The sequence below is a fragment of the Trichosurus vulpecula genome, chromosome 5, assembly GCF_011100635.1.
Source record: "Trichosurus vulpecula isolate mTriVul1 chromosome 5, mTriVul1.pri, whole genome shotgun sequence".
NCBI classification, from domain to species: Eukaryota; Metazoa; Chordata; class Mammalia; order Diprotodontia; family Phalangeridae; genus Trichosurus; species Trichosurus vulpecula.
In genome coordinates this window covers 23893604-23908580 of record NC_050577.1, presented here as the reverse complement: position 1 = coordinate 23908580, position 14977 = coordinate 23893604, and the positions used below count along the sequence as shown (strand labels likewise).

General features: G+C 42.4%; 1 protein-coding gene across 1 annotated transcript in view; it reads left to right on the top strand.

The window, feature by feature from the left end:
* Positions 1-14977, top strand: part of STT3B (STT3 oligosaccharyltransferase complex catalytic subunit B) — a 104014-nt gene that overhangs the window by 60869 nt on the left and 28168 nt on the right. The window contains exons 6-7 of the mRNA XM_036759436.1: positions 12425-12523; positions 14701-14847. Coding sequence (XP_036615331.1) covers positions 12425-12523; positions 14701-14847 — 246 coding nt within the window. The remainder of the gene's footprint in view (positions 1-12424; positions 12524-14700; positions 14848-14977) is intronic.

Below are 14977 nucleotides of genomic sequence, written 5' to 3'. Positions count from 1 at the left end.
GTAGTATTTCATAGAAACCACTTTGTAACCTTGAAAACATTCTATTTTTGCTGCAGCTACTTTCAGGGAGGGGGGTAATTCATTGTATACAATGGGGATTTTCAAAACTCAAGCATATTCTGGTACTTTGAAAAGCTCCACTTTGGTGACATAGCCAGAGCCTTGGCTCATCCCAAAGAATCTTACCATAGTATAACGTGAAGAAGAGTTTTTTCCAAGAGAATCATTTTCACAATATGGTAGCTAAACTGAATGATTAATGAAAGCTGATTCACCCTCCACGATTGTCTTTTACAACAGATGGGTCTTTGGCTAGTTAGCTATAAAAGAAATCTTGTGCTCTAAATTCACTGTCTTAGCATGAACTGTAGTCGAGTTTCTAATCATGTTTGGAAACAGTGACACAAATACCGCTCACCTGCCTAAGTAAAACTTTAGCTTTTGAGAAGTATATTCTGTTTCCTTTGAGGGGGATGCTGTGAAGTTTGCGTATCACCCCATGACAGAGTAATTCTGTGCCTTTCTTTCCATTCTAGTTTTTGCCTTTTGTATTCATTTGACATCAGTCATTTCCAGATTTTCTCACTCTTCACCCCCAACATGGGGTTTGGGAAAGCCTTCTTTGTCACACACAATTAAGCAGAAGGAGCCCTGCGTAGTGCCCATGTTTGACTGGAACAGTCCGTGAGCATGGGCGTTCCAGGGTGGGGCATCCTCTCATCTCTGGGGCTGAAATGGGGCCTTAAAATGACCTGGCCTTCTAAGTTTACGTCATTATTGCTGTTTGTATTGTATTCTTGGTTCTACTTTATTTTGCTTTTGTTCATACAAGTCTTCCATTGTTTCTTTAAATTTAGGCCTCCTAAACAGATGAAATATCTGACTTAGTTAGCAAAGTCTTCTTTACCACCCGCCCCAGCCAAGCCATGAAATCCAACCCTCAGATATTAAATGTTTGGCTATTGGGTTTTAAAATGCTTTGCTAGCAGTTCTTAAAGTTTATGAACATTAATTTACTTTTTACTAGATTTGACATCCCACTTTGTCTAGTGAATTGCTATACTACTAGAAAAATGAAAGCCTCCCCATATTGACATTCTTCTTGTAAATGGTGGTGGTTCACTGGACAGACAACTCAGGCTTTCTTTCCTCAGTGGCTGTTAGGATGGGCTTTACTGTGCGCCAGTGGCACTTCACCAGCTCAGCATGTAGGATTGAGGAGCCTCAGCAAATAACCACCACGAAGATGAGGGCGGAAATGTAGCGGAGAAAATCCCATGACAAAACTGATCAAGTTCTCTAAACTAAGGCAGCATCTAGTGATGACTGTGTCAGGATTTCCTGGACTCCTCAGCTCTGCATTATCTGCCCGTGTAGATCAGGCCCAAAAGCTTTCAGAATACTTGAAGAAGCTTGAAAGATGCTGGATATGACAAACACTTGAATCCTCTTTTTACATACTGAACAAATGCTTGTGGGGCATTCACTATGGACATGACAATGTGTCAGACCCTTTGAGGAAGATACAGAGGAGTACACCATGTGATTTCTGGTCTCTGGGAGCTCACGGTAATCAATAGGAGAGGCTCGGTGCTGTGGTGGGTAGTAGGTAGGCCCACCTCGGCATCAGAAACCTCGGGCTGTGAGTCCTGCAGCCACGAACAGGGCTCTGGATTGCTCGGTGCCTCTGGTGAGTTTTTTAACGCTATAAATTACAGATAATTTGCTCATCATCAGTGCAGGGGACTTCTACCTGTTATCAGTCCCCATTCTAAGAATTGGGAGAAATATAATTTTATTGGTTAAGACAAAAAAATAGTAGTCTTTTGAGACAATTGTTCTGGTAACCTGCATTCTGTCTTGATGATTAAGATTAGAAGCCTCCCATAAGTCTGCTAGTTTTATCCATGATTCCACACATGTTAAAATAGATGTGAGTTTACCAATGTGTAATGCATTCACTAAACATCCTACTATGTATATAGAAGCCTCGAGGGTGGGTGCTGGGGACCTAGTCATTCAGTTATGTCAGATTCTTTTGAACCCATGGACCTCTGTCTGTACGGTTTTCTTGGCAAAGATAGTGGAGTGGTTTGTCATTTCCTCCTCTGGTGGATTAAGGCAAACAGAAGAATGACTTGCCCAGGGTCACACAGCTAGTAAGTTTCTCAGGCTGGATTTGAACTTGGATCTTCCTGATTCCTGTGGAGAGCGTACTCTCCACAGAGCCACTTAAGAGTTCCAATAGTATAAACTAGTATATACTTTTGTTGTTTAAGAATTGTAGGTAATGTTGACTTATAATTGCTGTAAGAAAAGTATTCTGCAGGAGAAAGGCAAGTACAAAATGTGTATGTAATGAAGCTGTTTGAGGGGTTTGGGAGATGATCTTTCATGGCGGTCTTTGGACACACCGGGTCATCTAGGTGGAATGGTCCTTTTCGCTAGGGAATCATATTGACTCGAAGCCAGGTCTCTTGACTACGTGTCAAGTGTTCTTTTCAGCTATTCCAGGTCTGTAAAGGGATTATGAAAAAAATTATTCTGCATTATCAGAAGCCATTATCCCAAATTTCAGCCAAAAAAAAAGATTTTGGGAAATTCCAGGCCCTCTGCCTTCACACCCAGAAAAGTTTTTATTTTAAAAAAATCTTTTGTTTTTATATCACAATCATTTCCCCCAATATCACTCCCCACCGCCCCATAGCTATCACATAGCAAAATATTTTTTTAAGACAAAAAAAATCAGCCTAAGGGATCAATATAGAGAAACAGACCTCCCACCCCTGCTGGGGGTGGGGTGATGGTCTCCAGTCTCTTGTTTCAGGCCTTGTTTGTGCTTTATGATTTTGCAGTTTTCACTTCTAATGCATGTGATCTGCCTGTGTCTGTGATTCTGGTCACTGTTGTGTTCCTTGGTTTTTATGTCATTCTGCATCCGTTCACGTCTCCATCCAGGCTTCTCTATATTCATCCCATTCATCATTTCTCACAGCACAGGAATATTCTGATAACAGTCATGAGCCACAATGTGTTTAGCCATTTCCTCAGTCGTGGGCTAATTCTTTGCTTTCCGAAAAGTGCTGCTATAAATATTTTGGTGTGAAGACTTTCTTCTTATTAATGACCCCTTTGGAGGATAGGCCCAGTAAGGGAATCTCTGGGTCAGAGGATAAAGATAGTTTAGTCACTTGATTGGCCTCATTCCAAATCTCTTCCCAAAATGGTTGTACCAATTCACAGCTCCATCAGCAATGCCCAGTGTGCCTGTCTGCCCACAACTTCTCCAGCGTCGGCCAACCCCGTCTTCTGTTACCTTTGATAAGTTGCAGGCTGCGAGATGAAACTTCAGGATTTTGATGTGCATTCCATATATTATTTTTTATTTAGAGCATTCTTTCCCAAGATTGTTCATAGCTTGCAGTTTTTTGTATAGCTTGTTCTTATCCTTTGACCCACTTCTCTATTGTGGAATGACACCTTCATGATAACAAGATATTTTACGTCACCAACATAACACTCTTTTGATGGATTTAATGTAGAGCTTGTGGTCTGCAGCAGTTAAAATTGTAAAGATGACATTCTTTTAGCCCTGTTGTTTGCCATTATTAGCATAGAGATGCAATGTCCTTTGATAGCTAATTAGTTAATTGATTAGTATTTTATAGGTATCAATAATTTTATTTCATATGGAGCCTTAGCTCCTCACCCATCCTGAATAGAAGTTATGTTTGTGGAGTGTTCAAGCATAGTTGACAGAACGTCCTCCCTAAATAGAGTTTCCTTCTTTCAGGCAGTGTTTGGCCCTAGGTTTTTAGATTTTTTTTTTTTTTAATAGCCACACACCTGAGGGATTTGCCTCTAAAATTTCAGTCTTTGTATAATTGAAATGAAGAATGGAGATCTTCATGTCTTCCCTGTAGGATCATTTAAGCTGCTTGACGGGTGCTGGTCAGAGCTCATAACCCAATGCACAGATTGCTTCTGCAGTGCCTTGCTGGGTGGCTGCATCCAGCCTCGGCTTAGCAAAGGCTTAATAAGTGTTTATTGACCGGCCGATCATTATAGAGCTAAAACTTAAGACCGAAGGTTTCCACTCCCAGACATGTCGCCCTTCTTACTGCAGAAATTGAAATGAGCATACGCAATTGAAGCTAAAGCAGGCTCTGGCAGCTGTGTTGTTTGCTGCACCGCACAGTATAATACAGGGGCTTAGTATGTAATAAACAATCGTGGCTGCTTCATTTTTTATACTTTTCTGTTGGTTCTGAGTCAGACTCCATCGGAATCTTTCACCTTACAATAATAATCTCTTGTCTACATTTTTTGAAATCAGCTTTTCAAGGTGTAGGTACAACATGCCCCATGTTTTCATTCTTCAGTATTGTTATGAAAGGGCATAGTCATTTTCTTCCAAATTCTGTCATTTCTAATTGGCTGTCCAGTTTGTCCTCATTGGTCAGAGATAAGTCCAAGATTGACAGTAACCACAGCCCTTAACACTTTGTCTTTACTTGGCATTTGTATGGCCCTTCTTATTCATGTGCTTTTCCTGCATAGTCTTTCAGTTCCCGTTACTGGCTAGTTGTGTTGTGGTTCAAATCCTCTTCATAGTTATCCTAGCTAGCATTCATGTAGCACTTCCATGTGCTCTCTGCTTTCATCTGGCTAGTGTCAGACAGGATTTGAACTCAGGTCTTTATGCCAATGCCAGCATTCTAGCCAGCATTTTGCCAGGCTTTCAGTGATAAGATTCCAACCCAGTATTCCTTCTTAGTATTGTTTCAGTGGATATTCGGAATTGTGAATTTTCCTGAAAGTGAGATCCTGGCCTGGTGTATCAACAGTCCGGCTAGCAGCTGTTGTGGGGGTGTAAAACCACCGACAGCCAGCACACGGAATGCTGCAAAAGCCCAGGTCCTTTTGATCTGCTTTACCAAGGAAAGCAATGTTAAGGGGTTAACAATCTTACTTTAATCCAGCATACAAATATCATTCACTTAGTTCAGGGGAAAAAACCAGCACCCTGAATGACAGACCAAATGCAGTTATCAACATATGAGTGTTCAGCCAGGGAGCAGAGTCACAGGCGCTCCTGCTTGGAGAGAACGCCAGCCTCTTGGCTTCAATATCCTGTTCAGGGCCCCCGGGGTCCCCGACCTCACCCAGGCTCCCAATTGTCTCGGTGCTGAGAAACAAAAGCATCCCACTTTATCTGCTCCACTCAAACAAAGGCCAGAATCATTAAAGGTCAACAGCAAAAAGTCCCACCTTAATTACTATTACACCTGGTCAGATGTGTTTGACACTCCCTTCACCATCTGTGTGATCTTGGCAGATAACAGAGCCTTCTGAATTTGTTTCCTCATGTGCATAGTGGGAATAACAGCATGAGAGACTTGCAGATTGACCTCAGTCCAGCAGGTATTTTGTGGGTCCTTAAAGCTTCCGAGTAAATCCTCCATTTTCTCCCTGCTGTCTCCGTCCCCAGCCCAGTTCTACCTGTTCCTTTGCTTCCGCAGATCTTGCTCTTCCTGTCTGGGGTCTTTCCCCATCCATGTGACAGCTTGCCCAACGATCCCCTTCATACCAGGCTGCCCTCATTCTCAGAGTGTCCCCTGCCTTCCTCACAGAGAACGGTGGAGGGAAAGCCCTCTGTTAGTTGATTGTAGAGTGCTGAGCATTCGCCATTAAAGCAAATATTAGGAGTGAAAGTGAAGGGTCCGTACCCAGCAAGGAGGCCTCAGTCTGACCTCAGGTACTTAAGGAACTGCAAAATGAGGGATTTTTGCAGTGGGGAAAAAAATTCTCAGAGCAAACTCTGGCGAATGCAATAGGAAAACTCTAAGGAAATAAATAATATGGAAGAACTTGGGTCATTTTCATGTGTCTCAAAACCCCAAGAAACCATCCAGTCTTTAATTATGTCAGTACTATTGTTGTAAGGACATTTACTGAGACAAATTGTAGGGTTCCACCCCTCTTATTTCCTTTCTTTTCAGACTGTGAGGAGTTTTCATGGAGGGGCCTCTCTTTATGTCCTGACACTTTGCAGGAGGGGCTGCATTTAGAGTCGTTTCCACCTCTGGTGAAATAGAGTGACAGCAAGCCCCCAAATGCATATCAGGGCCTCAGGTGTTTGTGTCACTCAGAGCATAGCTGAGTGCTTAATTGTCCTACAAATATAACAGATAAACAAAATCGTGTGCTTTTTTTCATGGAGATTAAGAGATCTGAATCGGCCCTCCTTCCTCAGATGCCCAATGTTTTCATTCAGAATGATTCCTTAAAGGTGATTTTTTAAAATCTGTTTTTTCTGGCCTCAGTAGCTTGGGCTTCAGCATACACTGAAGTGTTTACAAGAACTGGAAGGTTGAGTTGTACAGTTACACAATTCTGCAGTTGTACAAAGGCAATCTCAGAGCCATCTTGTGCATGACTCCCTCACAGAGGGAGTTTTTTTCAGGACTTTTTTTTCCTACTTGCCCATCTCATAAAATTTTTGTTCATTTTATCTGGAGGTGAAGTCGCGTTCATTTCTCTGCTTCTGCTTGTTCGGTCTTTCAGTTGTGTCTTTCTGACTCCATGCCAGTCCTGCCCGTGGGGTTTTCTTGGTAAAGATGCTGGACTGGTTTGCCATTTCTTTTTCAAACAGAGGTTAGGTGGCTCGCTTTTAGTGAGTGGTAAGTGGATATGGCTGGATTTGAACTCAGGTCTTCCTGACTCCAGTCCCACTGCTCTATCCACTGAGCCACCTAGCTGCCTCCTATAATGGATAGTAGTGTGCATTATTAATGATGAACGAATGAAAAAGCATTTATTCAGTGTTTTCTGTATACCAAACACTGTGCTCGGTGTTGTGGATACAAACAATAGCAGCAACTAGAATAAGAAGGCTGTCCCTGCTCTGAAAAAGCCCACACTGTCATTGTGGAGGGAAAGAGAGTCAGAGAGTTGGACTGCAGCTGTGCGGATTTGGTGGAGACAAGCAGGTGTAGCTAGTTAGGTCCTCTCCCCTCTGCTCCCACCATCATCATCATCTCTCTCTCCCCTTCCCCTCCTTCTCCTCTCCCCCTCTTTCCCTCTGTGTGTGTGTGTGTGTTCGTCTGTCTGTCTATCCCTGTTTCTCTGTGTGTCTCTCTCTCCCCCTCCCTCTCTCTCTTTCTCTTTCTCTCTCCCTCCCTCCCTCCCTCCCTGTCCCTCTCCATCTCTCTGTCTTTCTCTCCCTTTCTCCCTCTACCCCGTGCCCCTGGTAAGCCTACATGCCACTGGCAGATTAATCTGCCTAAAACACTGTTTGGATCATGTTACCTTCTGCTCTCAAACCTCGTGTCTTCCTCTTGCTCACAGGCTCAAATTCATGCTCTTTAGACTGATATTTGAGCCCTTCTTCAGTGGCTTCAGCTTCCCTCTTCCTCCCGTAAGGGGCTCCCCTTAAGTTGATTTGGGCTGTTCTTGTTGCCCAGATCAGAGCCATTCACACTGTTCCCTCCCTCGGAATCTTCCCCTGCAGTCCAGCTCTGTGCTACCCCTGTGTCTCCTTGGAATGTCCAGAGGGTTTACTAAAGCTAATCTCTTCATTTTACTGAATAATCGATTTATCTGTGATTTTGAAATGTGCAAGAGAGAGACGGAGCCAGCGCCTAAAGGTCCAGGATGGCCTCTTTGTGCTTGATGGAAGGTGGTCTCTGCCCAGGCTTCCACACTGTGGAGTTTTTAAATTGGCTATGTTCATGGACTGGAGGCCAGTAAAGGCCACGTGTTAGCACAGGAAAGAATTTTAACCGAAAGCTTTGACTTGTCACACTGCTTCTCTGCTCAGCTACCAAGAGCACAGAATTTGCCTTGGGTTGGCAGCTTCTCTGAGCTCTCCCCTTTCCTTCTTTGGTGAAGGGACCATTGTAGGACATTTCTACCCAGGCTTTCCTTTGTGTTCTCCCTACGCTCTTCTCCTTTTTCTTCTGTTTCCCTCTATCCCTCCTCCTTCCTTCCCAGAATAGGTGACCTTTAAGCTCCCTCCCCGCTCTAAGTATGCAGTTCTACTGTAGCCCTCTCTAGCTGGCTTTTTTTTCTTTTCCCTTCCTTTATTTTCCTGAAAGGATATTTGGGGTGGGGGGTGGATTGCTCTGGTATGTTGTGGGGGGGGTTATTTTTTTAATTACTATTATTCATGTTTACAAATATCCAAGGCAATTTCCTAGTAAACACTTAGAGAGTTGGGCTCAGTTGGAGAAATGGTATTTACAAAATAGACAAAACCTAAGCCTAGTGTGTGACTCCCAGGCATCTTCCTGGTGGTGCTTTCTGTAGAATGCATTCAATAAATACTAAATAGCAATGCAGTGATGAATGCCAATTACTCTAGTTCCACAGGATGGCAGTGTTGTAACATTTTCATGATATAATGAATGATTTACAACAAAGTCATAGTGAATTTTCTTCAGGTTGACAACTTTCGTAGCAAGCCCCTGTTCCCTTGATTTGAAGAATGGCAAGAGTTAGCCCAGCATCGAGAGTAGCTTCCTCAGGGACTTCAAAGGCTCTTGTTGAAAAGGAGCCAGCCAAGGAGTATTGATGACCAGGAATCTTGATGGGCCGATGTTGGGTTAGGCCTTTTGCAACCAGATAGAGTTGTATTAACTTCTGTTAAGTGCATGTGTGCAGAAGGGAAAGCGATCCGTCCTTGGGAGCTCCTGGAGCGAGTTTGTTCTCCTCACTGGTGGCCCTTAGCACTTGCTGCCTGTTTGGGTTATTTATATGCGTGGTTTACATCTGTGGAGGGCCTGGGGCTGTTCCAGCTCCTCAGTACTCTTCACTTTATCGACTAGGCATTCAGTATAAATACATACATACATACATATACATACATATATATATACACACACATACATACATACATATATATAATATATATATATATGACTTGATGGGATACGCAGAGCTTAGGAAAGCTTGGGAGGTACTAAAGAAATGGTTAGATACAGTGGACACTAATGAATAATTTTTAGGTGGCAGATGCTGTAATAAAAACATGGCGAAGGGTAGGAAGGACCAGGTTATACAGGCTCTAAAAACCCAAACGGGATTTCCTGTTTGACTTTGGAGGCACTAGTGAGCTAGGCGAGGTGACTGAAAGCGGGGGGAAGGGTCAGTTTTACATTTTTAAGAAAGAGGGTCAGGGATGCAAGACAAGGGAACAGTTGAATCACAACAACTAGTTGGGTCAAGATGAGGAAGGGAGAGAGGGTAACCAGTGCAGAGGGATGTCCTTGGAATGTCACTAAGTGATGGAGGGACTGGAGGTCCCAGTGAAGATGAAGGCCAGGGTTTGGGGGGGACTGCAAGGTAAAGAGAGACATAGAATGACAACAGATTGTGATCAAATAGAGGGATTGCAGAGTTCTTTGTCATGGAAGGGAAGGGTATGACCATCTCTATATGTAGCTAGGGTGGGGTGGAGAAATAGGTCACAGGAAGGGTTTGATACTACAAAGATGACATCAACAGGCCTTGGCAACACGTTGGGGGCGGGGGGTGCGAGAAGAGTCCAGAATGACTTCTAGGTTGAGAGCCTGAGGGACTGGGAGGATGGGAAAAATAGGAGGTGGGGAGAGTTTGGGGGAAAGATAATGAATTTTGTTTTTGACATTGAGCTTAAGATGTCTACTGGACAGCTGATTCAAGATGTTTGGAAGGCAGTTGGAGATAGGAGATCGGAGGTCAGCAGAAAGGGTGGGTTCAGAAAGGTAGGCTTGAGAACCATGCGCACAGAGATGGTAATTCAATCCATGGGAGCTGATGAGATCTCCAAGTGAATAGTATAGAGGGAGAGAAGAGGGCCCCAGGACTTTGGTCTGTCCTGGTATAGACAAGTCTATACAATAAGAGGATTTTAGAGCTGAAGGGGATGGGAGTAACCACATTAGCACTGCGCCCTGCCCCCAATGGCACAGTGGCAGCATCCCCTCCTGACTGTATAGTCACTGCCTTGTGCTGCCCACACTCATACTAGAAGTCACCTCATTTCTGGTATCTAGAGAATAAACCACCTTAGTCTGTTGAGGTCAGCAGATGTGCTCAATGTCTGCTGGGGACAAGGCACTTGCCAAGTGGTGTGTTTATTGGAGTGGTTGAGAATCTTTTCTTTTCATCCGGAGCCTTTCAGGCACCTCTTCCAGGCATTAGAAAGTTGGTGCCCGAGAAGCCTCGTTAATTCTTGAGGTTTCTTCGTGTCTACAGTTGAGCCACAGAAACTTCTCTCCTGGGTCCTAAGCTCCTGGAGGGTTAGGATTTTGCATAATTTTTCTTTGTGTCCCATGGAGCATCAGGGGTGGTGGTGGGGCTTTCCCTGGTCCCTGGATCCCCCATTTGCACAGAGGCCCTCTTGACTGAGGCTACAGCTCTTTCTTTCTGGAGCAGGCACTGACTTGGGTCTGTAGACTCCACCATGACATCTTCCCTACTCTTGTGTTTTTGAACTTCCCACTAGGAAATCCTTTCTAACTGCAACTGTCATGTTACTACTTCAAATCCATTGGACTTTTGGTGTATTGACTGATTCCCAATGGCATGGAGCCTTTCCTGATCCAGCTGAAAATAATCTCAACCTTCTCTAAATTAGGCTTTGTTTTCCCAGTTGTAAAATTGAGATGATCTTATTTGTATTTTGTCACTGGGCTTTGAAGAAAGTGCTTTGTAAACTCTAGAGGGTGATGGCAAATGTGGGCTTTTATTTTCTTTGTTCTGCTTATTGCACCTGGTAGTACAGTTGCTTGTAGATGGATCTGTCCTCCCCTCCCTCCTGGAGTAGCAGCTTCCTGAGACGTGGCCTTGGTAGGATTGGGGTTCTTTTTTTATGTCCTTTTTTTTTATGTTCATCAGGTCTAGTTATAGGGTGGTATTCAGTAAATGTTCAAACAAGCAGAATATGTCTTTTCTGGAATGCCTCCCTGTACCACAACTAACTCCTTGTGTGGTTTGTGGATTTTTATGAATTTAACTCCTAGATGATTCTTGCCCATCTTTCTAGGCTCATAGGATCATAGATTTAGAGCTAGAAGGGGCCTGAAAGATGGTCAGGTCTAAACCCTCATTTTACAGTTGGGAAAATTAAGGCACAGAGGGGATGCATGGCTGCTTCAGTCATTTCTTGCCCTTGATGTTGGAGTCTTTTATCGACTTCTGAGTTCATAGTCAGCATCTACCACTGCCAAGGGTTTTCTTTTTTCTTTTTCAAGGAATGTATTCTTTCCTATCCAATTTGGCTAAAATGAGGATTCAGTTACTCTGTAGTCTAGTAGCTTTTGATGCTGTTCTGGATGATTCACTCCATATTTTAAATAAGGAGACAAATTTCTTTGTGAAGCACTTGATACTGGCATACTTGATACCTGATATACTTGGTGTACTAAAAAATCCAAGAAATGGAAGCATTTTAATTTCAGAGATTCTTCATCTTCATTGCAGATAAACCTGAAGTTGGTGGCGTCTCCTGACTGTTGTAATAACAGCTGCTTAGTAACCTTGGGGTAAAGCCAAGAACCCTTTATTATTATCCCAAGTTTTTTTAAAAGTTTAATATTTTGTTTTTCTTCCAAATTACCTGTAAAAGTAATTTTTAACATTCATTTTTAAACATTTTTGAGCTGCAAATTCTCTTCTTTCCTCCCTCCTTCCTCTCTCCCCTGCCCCCCACTAGATGTTTCTAAAAATACAGAAATAAAGGTGCTGACTGGAACCACCTACCTCGCCATTGGTCAGTGCCCTGCAGTGACATTTGTCTTAAAAATGTTAAACGCCTTGTTGACATTCTTCTCAAATAATACTGTGCTAATAACTAGTTATTTAAAATGATAGAAAGTATCCTGGGATTTGGAATCAAGCAACAATTCATATTTATGCTCCCGTTGATGAGAAGTTGGTGTAATACATGTGCGCTTACGATTGATAATGCCATGACTTTAAGCTCCTAAAGGACAAGAATGATGTGCCCCCTCAGCTGTAGCACTCTACACCTGCAGACACTCAGCATCTGAGAGCTTGGTAACCTGAACCCACGCCTGTCTCTTCCTATGACAGAGCTGCAGCCTGTCAAGGTAGAGGGTGATCAGACAGCTGCTGAGTAGCCCAGAATTCAGAGCTAAAGGAATGTGCTGGGAAGAAGGAGCTTTCTTGGTTATAAGGTAGTATTAATCACAAAGTATTTGCCAAGGAGAATTTTTTTTCTTTATTGGTATAGGGAAGGAAACTCTGCCAGTATCGTTTAATAACTGTTTAGCAACTCCCAGTCACATAAAAAAGTCCTATGAACAAACTGAACAGTCACCTCAGAATTTCAAAACAAAAGTGAAACAGCATGTCTACATAAGAGTCTGGTGGTGCTTATTAGATATAATTTAATTTGCTTCCCATTTTGTCTTTGTAGCATATAGCACTTTCTACATTGTGGGTCTGATACTGTCCATGCAAATTCCTTTTGTGGGATTCCAGCCAATCAGGACGAGTGAACACATGGCTGCTGCAGGTATGCAAAGGAGGTTCATTTTTCCTCTTAATTGGGAAAAAAAAATTATGGGTAAAATTAGTCAATGGGGAAATTACCTGACACCTTTCATCGTCCTGGCTAATTTGTAAAAGAAAAGCTTCTACAGCAGGTAGGCTTCTGTACACCAGGCACCTTTCGAACTTCTAGATCTCTGTGCACATCCTCAGCAGCAGCCCAGACAGACCAACCCTTATTTCTTGAATTTGATGTGATTTTACACGTCGGTTGAACAGAAACAGAATTCTTTGGAGCAGTTGTTGGGGTATAGTGACTGTGCGGGATATATTTCCCAAGATTGTTGGCTGGGAATTGGGAATTCTAATAATTGGCTTTTTCCCTGCTTTTGACTATCAGATTTTTAGTTGTTGCTGAAGCTGGTTGATACTATATAATGACTGGATCTAGGACAACCCTTCAGTTAGAAGAAAAAGTCGAAATACCATAGGGCATTTTCTGGCCACTGTCAAGGTTAGGGCCCCACACCAACCCCTCAGGATTGCTCCCTGAAACACTGTGTGATAAGCTTATGTAGATGGTCTTGCCTAGGCACAAGACCAAGGGAGTGTCTCCACCTAGAGTAGAGAATGAAGCCCCTTGTCACTATATTGTTCCCACCATCTTAAGCAAATACACTTTCCCGGTTAAACCCTTATAAAATTCTAAATCTTACTGTTATGCAGATTTTTAAAACATGCCCACATGTGGTCAGGAGCTCTTGTGCCATTTTCAAAAACACTTGAAAGATGAAAACGATACCTCTCCTCACTTAAAACATTATTTTGAAACATAAGAGAATTCTGCCTGGCATATAGAGCTTGCACTTCTTTAAAAATGAACACCAAGTCACCTTTGTTACTGATGTTCTCTTGGGCATTAAGTCTAGTTGCATTTTGAACCCTTGATCAAAAATTAGTATACCACCTTTTAAAAAAAGACAGCATGGCAGGAAGCCTCACCCGATGTTTGCTTAGTGTATACCTAACACTGGCATCAGGGCCACAAACACATACTCAGTACAGTGTAGCCTGTTTATTAATTGTTTATTGTTTATTAATTGTTTGATAAACATTTCCATCTTTAACGGGTTTGGCCACAGCATTTAATTGTAATTTTAGTTTTGTGGGTCTCATTAAAAGAATTCCCTCAATATTAAGTGATCTTGTAAACAACATGTTGAGTACCATCCCCATCAGCTATAACTTACTAATATTCAACTGGCCTGGCACTATCAACTGGGTGGGAAGAACAACTTCCAATCGATTGACGAATTTTTTTGTTAATATACAAGTGGAATTGTGAGTAAAAGCAGTGTTGTTTGTGTGTGATCGTAGCTGTGTTTACTTTGGTACTGATTTCTCCTTTACCTAGATCTTTGACAATCTAGATTTTACAAAATATTGAAAATAATGAGGGGAATAACACTCTGAGATGCTTTAATTCCAGCTCTATTTTATGCAATTTGTGGTATTAATTCTTTAAAAGAATTTATATATTTATATTTTTTTATTGCCCTGCCTCTTTATTTTAAATCATTCTAATCAACTTTATTGTTTTAGCTTCCAGAGCAGATATTTCCAGTAAAAAAAAAAAGTAATCTAAACTTACTGTTCCCTTGTTCTATAAATGTTAACTGTCTATCAATCCTTTAGGCTTCTCCAGATCAACAATCCATCTTCTCTTCTATTAAAGCAAAACAAATGTAAGGGTCTTTGTTTTCTGATGCCCATTTTCTTCACTGGCATCTCACTGAAAGTTGTAGAGGGGAAGCACTTAATGTGGGGAATGGAATTGATTCATTCAGAGCATGATTTATCTTTCCCAGTTTTCAACTGATAGTAACCTGTATATATCCAAAGTGGGGTTTGAGAATAATTTGGGGAGCAAAAAGAACCTGCCTGGCTTTTATAGGATTTTCTGGAGAACAGGGTCAGAATGAGTAGAGATGTCTCCTCTTAGCTGGTAGAGCTGAAGTTGTTAACATATTCCAAAGACAGTCTTAATTTTGGTCAAAATAAGTGTTTGATATTTTTTAAAACCCATAGACAGACTGTGAAAAGGTTGTTCTTAAATTAGTTTCCTAGAAGCTACTGTAAGAAACTGATTGCTTATCCTTTGGGATGGTACCAGCCCGTAAACACGTTTTCCCTTTTCTTTAGGCGTCTTTGCACTGATCCAGGCATATGCCTTCCTCCAGTATCTCAGAGACAGACTGACAAAGCAGGAGTTTCAGACCCTTTTCTTCTTGGGGGTGTCCCTTGCTGCAGGGGCTGTGTTCCTGAGCGTGATCTACTTGACTTACACAGGTGAGTGGCATCAGTGCTGGAAGTGATCTCGTGGACCACGTGGTCCTGCCTTTCCTTGGAAAAGAATCCTGTCTGTGACATGCTTAGTAGATGCTCTCCCAGCCTCAGCTTGGCCCCCTCCATCCTCTTG